Source organism: Pyxicephalus adspersus, chromosome 10 (assembly GCF_032062135.1).
Source record: "Pyxicephalus adspersus chromosome 10, UCB_Pads_2.0, whole genome shotgun sequence".
Lineage (NCBI taxonomy): Eukaryota > Metazoa > Chordata > Amphibia > Anura > Pyxicephalidae > Pyxicephalus > Pyxicephalus adspersus.
The window spans coordinates 16,589,887-16,602,148 of record NC_092867.1 but is presented as its reverse complement, the minus strand read 5'-3'; the positions used below and the strand labels follow the sequence as shown (position 1 = coordinate 16,602,148).

The window sequence follows — 12,262 nt, the reverse complement described above, 5'->3', positions numbered from 1 at the left end:
TTATTAAAGCTCTCCAAGATAGTCTACCTTGGGGAATCCTTCTTCCAGGCAAAAACATTGCTTTTAATTGTGATTTTCTTTAGTATCATCTATACCAAATAAGGTCAATATGTAAAGAAACACAAAAAATTCCAATAAATGAAAAAATCCTGGAGACCATGTGTCAACAGACAGTAAAGAAAGGGAAGAACGGTGAGTATTCAAACAAATCAGTAACTAACCTCATACTTCTGGAAACAAAAAACTAGAGTATAACAAATTCACCACCTCCAGACCTCCAGACTTGAAATATTATTGAAAAAAAGTGCATGCAAGATACCCTGAGAATATTTCTAAACTAGAAGTTTTTACCCGAATGGTAATATATTTCTAAAGAAAGAGTAGCTCGCTGCAAGAAACATTTAGAATCTGGAATTCCTCCAGAAAGAGGTGTGACTAGGCAATAAGAGACTAGGTGGATGGCACATTTTATGTCATCTTCTTTCATTCTTCAATTTTATTAATATTTGCAGAAAGACGTTTAGATTTATTCCCTACTGGAAACGAGTTATCTTCTTTACTGAGAAAATCAACTAAGCATGTAATGTGACCAGTGGTGCCTAAAACTTCTGCAAAAGATTCAATTTAGAAATAATAATTTAACAATTATAATTACAATTCATGAAGGATAATCAGCACAATTCTTTTGTATATTGAACTGCTGCACACCAGCTGGAAGTTGCAGATCAGGCTAGGTGCAGGTAGGTCTGTTCCGAAGACTGGGGATTCTAATGTATTCCTTAAATCACTAACATGTCTGTGTTATACGGGTTCCATGGTTCTGCTCATGTCTTACCTGCATTCATTTAACAATAGGACCAGCACAATTGTTTTTTATGAATTTGGTATAATATTTACTGCCTTTAGATCTTGCCAGCAGCACCATTTCTTGTTTCAGGGTGACAGTTCTAAGCCTTATTTTCATTATTTCGATCATCAAAATTTTCAATCATACTTTTTCTAATTAAATGTGAAACATGTTTAAAGTTTGGGTAAGCACATTGTGAAAGCATTTATAGATAGACCCCCATAGTGTGTGGCTAGCTTTATTTTACAAATCTCTAGGCAGGTTAATAAATCCTGCATATGTGTCTCAACAATGCATTTAGCTTGAATTTCCCATTTCCAATGAAAACTATATTTGAAATCATAACCTGATGGTCTTGGAATTATATTTTCTCCAGGTCCTGCGTGGTTTGCATGGTATTAGTAATGTGCATATTTCCCACGTGGTAGGAATTAAATCTTCAAAGTTACTGTCCCACCAGGATAAATGGATGAAGTCAGCAGTTTTGGCTTTAGGAAGTACCATGTGCTCTGTAAGGAAGGCTCAGCTGGTGAACTATATGATTGGTGAGGTCTGTTTAAAGAGATGCCATTGAATTGATGTACAAAGTCACACCAGGACTAACCATCTCTATGATGAATGAACATTTTCCAAGGAAAGGGTATTTATGCAATAAGTAAAACCATTCCTATTACATTGATAAATCATGCTCAATAACTGTTGTCAATGCTGCTGCATAACAGAACTAGTGGAACATGTCCAGATGAGTGTGACTACTATTAGATAATATTATTAGTTTTAGTATTATTATTAATAAACAGGATTTATATAGCGCCAACATATTACGCAGCGCTGTACATTAAATAGGGGTTGCAAATGACAGACAGATAAAGGCAGTGACACAGGAGGAGGAGAGGACCCTGCCCTGGAGAGTTTATGCAATGACCTGGATTAATGAGAACCTTCACAGACTACTAGTAGAATGGTACCATAGAATAAATTTTTGATGGCTTCACACCAGTAGTACTGATACTAAATATATATCAGGGCACTAAGTGTCTTTATAGCATCATTCCTCTCTGCAGTACAAAGGCTGCATGTGTGCAGATCTTAATGGCCAGTGCTGGAAAGGTTTATAGGCAAAGAAGAGATCCTGGGCATACAAATATTTGGCTATAGCTTCATGCAAAAAAGAAAAAATCACTTTGGGTGTAAATTTACATCAAAGACATTTACATCCATGAGCACACATAGTGGCATCCTCCGTACCCTTCATCTTCTATCATTCCCCAGTACTGATGCAGGGCCTGTACAGTGTAGGCAGGAGATGGTGCAGTAGCACAGGGTCTGCAAAGAGTAGACATGCAATGGAGCGGTGGCACAGGACTTGCTATACTGTATTACTGCTGTTCTGGTCCTATTAGAAAATTTCTGTCTCAGTATAAAAAAAGCTAACCTGAAGTTAGGAGTGTGTGTTCCTGCAGGAGTGTGAGGATTAGTTCCACACTGGGGTGAGCTGGTGTCAGCACATCTGCTGAGAGTTATTCCACAGGAGGGGGAGCACATTCCAAATGAAATGCGAGCTGCTGCTGTCTACACGCTTTTACATCCACCAGCCAGAAAAGCCATTACCTTTCAACAGGGTCCATAGGATTCTCTGGTAAAATGTGTGCTGTATCAACCTCAAAGCAGCCCTTGCCTAAAAATGTGTCCTATTATTATTAATTATTATCATTACACAGTATTTATATAGCGCCATCATATTACGCAGCAAGGTACAAAGTCCATAGTCGTGTCATTAACTGTCCCTCAAAGGAGCTTACAATCTAATGTCCCTACCATAGTGATATGTCATTAATATAGTCTAAGGTCAATTTTAGGGGGAAGCCAATTAACCTAACTGCATGTTTTTGGGATGTGGGAGGAAACCGGAGTACCCACGCAGACACGGGGAGAACCTGCAAACTCCTATGGTCAGAGTGAACGGGGCTTGGGACCCTACAATACCCAACAAGGTTGGGTTTGATGATTAGATTTAAATGTGATTACAGTTGCAAGATTATGACTTACTCTTTACCTTTTAGTGTGTATTGGTATGGGTCACCTACCACAGGTTGAAAATATTTTACATTGACATTGACATCAGGTAAGATTGTTTATTGTATGGATAGCCCAGAAGGCTTAGTTGCTTTGTTCAAGGCTACCCATATACATAGAATCATCCAGGTAGATCCTACTTCTCTAAGATGTGGTATTCTGGAATGTTCTGTATTTTTTTAACATGGTGATACATTATCTGGATCAACTATGTCTATGAGAATTTTATCTGGGATATGTTTATTTCCCAAGTGGTTGAACTTGATGGATTTATGTCTTTTTTTAACCTCACTATGTATGTTTTAAATTTGGTAACTAGCTGTGCTCTACCAAACTAATTGGTCCATACATTGTGTTCTAATATCCCTGCTGGTTTTGGGTGCACCTAAGACACTGCTTGGCCCCCAAAAAGTACCACAGGGCAGTGCCATGATCTGGGGTACCTGTGGGGGTAGTATCATATTCTTGGGTGCCTGTGGGGGCAATGGTATGACCTGCAGTTGCTTCAGCTGGTCAGGTTTAGGTTCAGCAATGTTATATGCCCACAAAACAAGGTCAGCGGACTACCTGAATATACTGAATGACCAGATTTTTCCATCAATATTTGTTTTCTTTCCTGATAGCACAAGCTTATTTCAAGATAGCAAGGATGCATTAGGCTCAAATTGTGAAAGCGTGGTTCAGGGGATTATGAGATATAATTTTCATACATTGATTGCCCACCAGAGTGCAGATCTCAAACCCACTGAGAATCTTTTGGATGTGTTGAAGAAGACTTTACACAGTGGTCCATCATCAATAAATGCTGTGACATTGCATTGAAACTTTACCATAAAAGTGGTCCAATCACACATGAAACAGGTGTGTGTTTTTTTTCTGACAATGTCCATATGCAGTGTACATAATGTCAGCCAAATCAGGATATAAACCAGCAAGTTTTAAAATGCTGATCTGCAGTTTTTAATACTATTCCCAATGTACATATGGGAATAAATTCCAATTCAGTCAATACTCAGACTGGAGAACAATTGTAAATCTATAAATCACCCCTGTTATGTGCAGGATGGTCAAGGAAGAATTAACTTGGTGGTGGAGTTGTCTACACAGTTCAAGAACAAACAAACTTGGCCAGTGTAGGCATACATCAAATATTATGCCTTACCTATCCTTAATGTCCACACTGATCTTTTCTGTTCCCATTCCCTCCTATGCTACATAGCATCTGCCCCACTATTCTCATAGGATAGGTCAAGAGGATCTTTGAACAATTGAATTTGAGTTACTGCTAATGTCTAGTGCAAGTGATATCTGATGGAGCTCATCTTGTAACATCTCTCATTTTAGAGATGATGAAGACAGTGTCTAGTCAATAGCTAGTGATCTAAGAGTCCATTTAGAATAAGGTATGTTACAAAGTGTTCAGCTCTCTCTTTATGTAAGTATGGCCAGATTAGGAATAATGATAACAATAGACCAGAACCCATTTCTTCTGTACGTTAATGTTTGACCTATAGAGGAAGTTGCCATCTAGGCGAGATAAAACTTTATGTTGTCCTAACACGTTACTCAACCTATTTTTTTGCTTATTTATTATTAGGATAACTTATTTGCCAGCATTTATTTTAGTACAGTGCAGAAGAAATCAGTTCAGTCTTTTACCATAAAAAATGATGGGTGGTCTCTACAGCAGCAGAATTCTACTGTGCCGCATTATAGCATGAAAACAAAACAGATTAAATGGCATATTAATGAATAGCTGCCAGAGGGCAGAAATGATTAGGAGACAGAAAAGAAAAAATAAAACAGTGCCAGTCCAGATCAAGTAATAGTTATCTTTTCCATTTGAATTAAAAATGTTGAATGTTTCATTTTTGTTTCTTGTATTTCTACTTTCATTTCTGTAACTTCTTTTTTTGTTTTCTGCAGATTTCTGTAGATTTCATTGTTACTTTTTAATTGGTGCCATTTAATTCAAAACCATGATTTCTGATCTCATGTATGGTTAAATGCTAAATGCTTATTTTCAAAAGTTCTAAGTGCAGGCATATTTTCATCTCCATACTAAATGTGAGAGTCTATGAAATGGCTAGCTTAAGATATGGTTTCTATCCTATTACAGAAAATGGCTTTCACAGATATAATTTGGTTGAAAGATCCATATTTGTAAGTTATAAGCTAGCAAAAGTCAAAAAATGTATGCAAAGTTCTTAGAAGCACAAGTGAGTCGGTATTTGGTCAGAACCCTCCACTTTCTGTGTGTTCCATTCAACCATTGAGTTCAGGAGACTGTAGCTCCATGCTTGGTGTAATTTAGATATGGCGTCCTGGTCTAAAACGAACTCTTCTACGCCGCAGGGACATGCTCATTGGCTGCTTTCCCATTCTTTCCATGATTTCCTTAATACGTGCTAGGTTTGACTTTGTCAAGACAAAATCACAACGCGTGGCTCCCATCTCATATCCCACAGCACAGTTCTTGGTTGATGGTGTGAAGCCTTCAGCTCGAGCCGTTACAGCGTACTCTCCTGGATTCAGTAATCTCCAGTAATCTCCATCACTAGCTGGAGACAAAAACAAAAGGCAAAACATTTCACAATCTATAAATAACCAACATACATGTTTTTTTTATTAAATAACAATATTAGCAAATAAATAATACAATTCTCAAGATAGGAAGACCATACCCATAAATATTCATTGTTATACAACAGTTACCACCTATTATTATTATAATAATAATAATTATTATTTATTAATAATAATAATAATAATAATAAAGCACCAACATATTATGCAGTGCTGTACATTAAATAGGGGTTGCAAATGACAGACACATACAGACAGTGACACAAGAGAAGGAGAGGAACCTCCCCAGAAGCCCTATACAAAATTCCAGCATCAAAATTTAAAGGCATTTGGTGAAAAAGTCATCAGCTTGCCATCAACAACTGAAGGTGGTGAACTTTCAAATAGCTTGATTGTGGCACCTTACTGCTATTACAAAGGCGGCAGCATATATTGATAATGGCTTTGTCACTTTGATAAGACCATATGGGGTGACCACTGATAGCCCTTGTCATACGAGAGTTGTCACAGCTGGGATAAGTTGGAAATGCAAATTTGGAAATTTTGAACAATTTTTTACCACCTCTAGTGCGTTGCTGTGTAATAAAATTATATATGAAACCTTTTTTTCTCTTCTTTAAAGAATAAAATAATTACCATTATGTGTTCCTCTATGGGCACATTATGTGCCCGTACTGCCAGATCACTACCATGCTGATCATGTAATGGAGACAGTAGAAAATTGGGGGCAGAAAATGTTTTGTTCACTTGCACTGTGCAGGAGGAATTCAGCTGTACCACCTGCAATAATAAGGTTGTCATTCGGCACAAAAGTAGTTATTTCTCAGCACATGAAAAACATCTAAAAATGACGATATCCATTAAATGTATTCTGCACCACTACCATGGCAGGTAATAAGTTGCTGATGTTCAGCATTAAAGCATACACAAATATTGACTGTCAATCAAGAAGGAAGACCAAAAGTGATCACCCAGACAGATCTGCCACAAACATTAAAAAGCTAGGGAACAAAAACAAATCATTTTTCCTTCAGACTGGGTCTGGAAATAAATAAGAGATAGCTGAGCTACTTTTATTGCAAAAAAAAAAAGGAGAGAGCGTGGGAGGTTTAGACTAATCCTGGTTGCGGATGCTCCCAGCATGTGGCAGCTGGAATTATTCCCAGTATTACTGTAAGTTTCTAATTACTGAACTGTTAATTACATAGGGAAATATATACTTAATCCTGCTCTTACTAAGAGTCTGGTTGTTTTAGGATAAAAGGATAGGAGGGGAAGATTAATGGGACACAGTCTTTTCTTCCTTTACACTTGAGAGGACGTACAGCTTGTTAATGAAATGTTCTGAAACGCGCCGCCTTGCGCTATTTTCTGGGAGATTTCTGGGCCCATTAATGTGCTGGTGAAATGGAAGTCATTTTTTAACCTAAAATATTTCAACAATGTTAGTCCTGCTATTCAGAAAATAAAGGTTCTTTTTAAAAGTTCCCTACAGCTTCTACAGCAAAAAAAAGGATCTAAAGTTTTGTAAATAGGAAGCTGTGGAATGCGTGGAATGACAGGCAGAGTTTGTAGTAATGATTCTCATCTACGCTCCTTCTAAAGCTGATCAAGGAAGCTAAAACAAATACTGGAAAAGATCCAGTCAGCTGCCATTTACCTGCTGTATGTGATTGTAATGTTCCCATATGTCTTAGTTATATTCTAATTGAAAAAAATATGAAATTCCTATCTGTGAACAGTTGTAATTCTGGTTAGCCATTCTGGTAATATACCCTTGACATATGACTGATCCAAGTACTAGCATATAGCATGCAGTAAAAACATATTAGACAGTAATCAGAATTCCCTATCTTCATTCTTTAATGTCACTAACCTATAGTGTTTTAAGTAAGATAAGTGTTTAAGATAACATCAGAATGACAGCCATGCAATGGCACACAAGCATGGAGACAGATTTAGACTGACAGCACTGTACAAAGCCAAAAAGCTCTAATTGATCAACCTTCTGACCATCCTACCTTACATCCTTTTCCAGTTTCTGACTTCCATGTAAAAGACATGTCATGGTTTTCTCTTGATGAATACATAATATGAGTTCAGTGATAAACTATATCTAAACAAACCTTGTAGAGTTTGTGCTGAAAGTCTTTTTGATGCAGCATGCATCGGTACATGGAGCATTATCACATTATTCCCAGGCAAGAGTGTTCACATCAAGGTGGCCATGCTGGGGCCTTTTCTTTGCAAGGCAGTGTAGCCACTCTTAAAGGCAGAAATGCATGGAAAAATTATTTTAACAAAAGATTTAAATCAGCCATTCCCAACCAGGGTTACATGGGAGCCTATAGTTCCTCAAGATGTTGCTAAGAGTTCATCAAACTGTGGCTGATTGGCTCCAGTTTCATAATGACTGCAAAGTCGTGGATCTAACACTACACTGTGTGACTCCAATGATGTTTTTAGGTGTTATTCTAGCCACCAATGTTGGGGAAATTTAGGAGTTATTTTTCCCATTGACCTAGAAATTGGTTTTAGTAGGGTTCCCCAGGACCTAGAATATTATTTCAAGGGTTCCTTAGGGGTAAAAAGGTTGAGAAACCTTATTTAGATGGATGTCTGTCCAGAGTAAAGAAGGATATATATATATATATTTTTTTTTTTTTTAACAACAACGGTTTAAATTGTGTGAATGGCCAGTGATTGACCAATGAAAGAATGGAAAGTAAAAACTATGAGACTTTCTAAGAAAGAGAAATACATCACCAGAAGTAACGGGGATTGTGTTGGGGGCACCATTGAGTGTAATTTTTTGCTGGTGGAGTTATTTAGGCATAACCAGTAGTAGAAGTTGTTGATTTCACATCTAAGACTAACTGCTGGTAGAATCTGAGCGCAGATACATTACATGGATGCAAAAAGTCTCTATAAAAACCACAGCATCTAAATAGTCAACTTCCAGAATATCTACAGAAGAACAGTACCCCGTTGTTATTTAAATGGGTTTGTAGTAAGTGATGACCACTCTGTATTATTACCTAAAGGGGCCTCTATCAAATAAGGGAATTTTATGGTGTCCTGGAAAAGTTCCTTTATTACTGCACATCTGTTACTGCTTTAAGAAATGTCGGCCAAGTATTTTCTGAGGGTTATGGCTTCCAGTCCAAAGAGCTTAGTATATGAGGTGCACCATACTGAATAGAAGGTTACATAAATAAAAAAATGAAGTCATATAATAATGAGAAACCTAGAAAAACACACAATGCTTGTACTGTCTACAACTATCATTTTTTTCTATTTGCCTTTATTGCGTCACCTAAAAATCAAGTCATTTGACCAATATTAGAGGCCAGAATAGATCTCATTTATAGGAAAGAAGATAATGTATATGTGCTGTAAAAAGGTCTCTTTTCACACTGCAGAGGATTATGGGTAAGAAATGGCTTCCTCAGCAAATTACTGCACACACCTTTAATTGTGCCAAAGATGGGGTACAGACAAGGACAGGAGAAAAAGCAGCTTTCCATCAGGCAAAGTAATTAAGATGGAAGATATTTCCAAAGAATGCGTAACTCCATGGCCCAGAGCTGTGATGGCTGAATGAGTTATAAGCAGTATAAAATGCTTTCACGTGCCAATGTATTAATACGACGGATTTATTTTTGTGCCCTAGCAAATATGAAGGGGTAACATTTATTAAATGATGTACACAACAGGGACAAAACATTTAAAAAATACCCCAACAGAATCTTATTTCTCAAAATCCAAGAGGTCCTTGTGAAAGAACCAATTTAATGGACCTCTTAAAGTAACCTTGCCATGAAATAAATGTAATGGCTGCCATTGCTGGCTTCCTTCTAATCAGCTAGTTGTCTGGTTCTCATGCTGACCATCTGGCTTCAATTCTTTACCATATTATTCAGAGAAAGCCAACCAAATATCATTTATAGAAGAACATCAGTGCTGGCGTTCTGTGTTTTCTTTAAATGAAGATATGTGACCATTTAAATTGCAGGTTTGAAACCTTCCATTGTACAGGCAATTCTAGGACTTTGAATATTGATATACTGCTAGTATATGGGAGATGTAGTCAGCAAGGTTACCTAGGAATATAGCAGATGCCTAATCTATGTAGGGCCCATGGAGTTACTTAGAACATAGCAGATTCCTAACCTATGTTAAGCCCATGGAGCTCCTAGAACATAGCAGACTCCTAACCTATGTTGGGCCAATGGAGCTCCTAGAAACATAGCATATAGCTAACCAATGAATGGCCAATTAAGCTCCTAGGAATATAGCATATGCCTAATCCATAGAGGGTCCATGGAGCTCCTAGAACATAGACAATTCTTAACCCATGTAGGGATCATGGAGCTCCTTAAATCATAGCAGATGCTTAGCCCATGAAGGGCAAATTGAGATCCTAGGAATATAGCATATGCCTAATCCATAGAGGGTCCATGGAGCTCCTAGAACATAGCAGATGCCTAATCCATACAGGGCTGATGGAGCCACCCAACACTGTCACAAGGAGGCTGAAAAAGAAGCCTTGGCTATGTATATGTTGTCTAAGATGAATTTGTATTTATTTTCTAGACAAATCTGTAACTGCATAATAATGAGTTTACTATTGCCGTGTAAACATTACCTACAAGCCCAGTTCTTTAGAGTATAGGGTGCATATCACTCCTTGTCCTTCAATGTGACAGAGCTGATTTGTGGACATCGACCATGAAGCCACCCAACACTGTTGCATGGAGGCTGAAGGACAGTAAGCTCAAAGTTATATTGCCAGTATCCTATGACCAGAGTACCATGGGTATGGAAAACATAAACCTTGTTTCAGCTACAGTTTGTGGTAGCTGAAAAACTGTTTTGTGCACAAAGGTTGAAGAAGGGAGTAGATAAGTCAGTAGTCAAAGTAAAATTAAAGCGTGACACTTTGCTTTGACTTTTCTGGGATGCCATCCATCTGACCTCTCATATGTGCGTCAACACTACGCTTTGTCCAAGTGACTCATAACTGTTAATGGTACTCACTATAATATGATATTACCTAAGAGGCAGAGATCCCAGAGGCTGCTACACAAACATCAAATATGGGTATTGGCTCACAAATGCTCTCACCTTTCTGTGCCCAGTCTTATGGCGTCACTAGAGTGAACTGAAGTCCAAAAGTCTAGCTAAACATTCCATAACATATGGTGGCAAAACCAATGGTGCACTATGGCAACCTAAGCTAAGAGGTGCATGATCAAATACTACAAAATAGCAACTTGTATATTTCAAAATAAACTAACAAGAGTTTTCTAACCTTTTTCAATAGGGGGTCACATTATTATTTCTATACGTAGCTTGAAATGATGAAAATATATTTGATGCACAGCCTTCATATAAAGTAATAAGACTGACATATTGAAGAAGACTGCCATGAGAGACTACTACCTTACCAAAAATTCCAGGGCAAAGAATTTTCAGCACAGACTGTAAAATATTTGTAATGAAAGCACTTTACCATCTAATGTGCACTTAGACAACAATTTCACTGAACACGTTTTACGTTATTTTTAATTTGGTAGTTTTGATGCTCCTCCAAGTCATTAATTGTTGCTGGAACTCGGGTCAGTAAATTTCATACAACACCTTCTTTGTCCTTGACAGGCTGGACCAATTTACAGAGAACCAATTAAAGCTGGGTTTACTCAATAATATTAGTATTCAGTTTCAAGTTATTAGAATTCTGCTGCCTTAGCAATGAAATACTTATTATATCCCAAATATTCACCTTCACATACATTGCATGAACGCCATAGGTCACCTGGCATTTGTCTGTTGCTACCTTCTTTATGTCTAACCTCACATACCATTTCCCAGCTCCTGATTGTGCATTGTGTGAAGTTACCAAGATGCCCTCTTACCCCATGTTTAGGCTAAATAGACTCAGACTCAGGGTAAGTAGAGCTGAAATGGGAGGAAAAAACAAAACAAGCAAGTTACAGAGAGTTAGAAGTTATAATATTTAAATTCCTGGTTACACCCAGTAGCAGTATTATCAATGTTCTTTTAGATTTTTATTCTCTATATTAAGAGCCCTCTATTTGTCTATCCCAGTAATATATGGAGTAATTATCTCAGGGTGAGTAAAGCAACTGTTCAGCTTATGTGATATATCTAAAGAACGTAGCAAAGATCTCTCTACTGCACTTCCATAGATCTTGGTCAACCCAGCAGAAAATTGACTCCATCCCATTCCATTCAAAACAAATAATCTGTGTTGGATGGCTATCATGATCACTGACCTGTACGTATGTCATGATTGATTCCTTCTACAGATATAACAGCGTTTCCAATTCCTCGTCCATACATATCTCTCACAATTCCCTTAATGCCCCGGTGAACCTAAAGACAGAAAAACAACACATTATTGATATTAACAATGGTCACCTAAATAATTCTAATTATGTTCAAAGCACAAAAATGATGATTTTGTAATTCTTTATTTTCTAGATAAATCTGTAACTATAGAATAGTTGCTTTTGTATTGTTGTATAATTGTGCAGAGTGAACAGGGGTATTGCCTACAAGTCCAGTACTGGGGTCAATTTGACTCAACATCCTTTGATGTGACAAAGCTGCTTTTTGGAGACTGGTTATTCAGGCCCCCAGCATTATCACATCAGGGCCAGGAAGGGGTCCTCCTCAAAGTTGTATTGCCAATATTTTCCATATGGAGCACCATGAGAATAAAAAAAA

General features: G+C 37.5%; 1 protein-coding gene across 1 annotated transcript in view; it reads right to left on the bottom strand.

Moving 5' to 3' along the window:
- Positions 1 to 4,735: 4,735 nt before the first annotated feature.
- CPXM2 (carboxypeptidase X, M14 family member 2) overlaps positions 4,736 to 12,262 on the bottom strand; it is a 57,020-nt gene continuing 49,493 nt past the window's right edge. Inside the window, exons 14-15 of the mRNA XM_072423864.1 lie at positions 11,809 to 11,908; positions 4,736 to 5,484 (exon numbers count right to left, since the gene is read on the bottom strand). Coding sequence (XP_072279965.1) covers positions 5,234 to 5,484; positions 11,809 to 11,908 — 351 coding nt within the window. The 3' untranslated portion in view covers positions 4,736 to 5,233. The remainder of the gene's footprint in view (positions 5,485 to 11,808; positions 11,909 to 12,262) is intronic.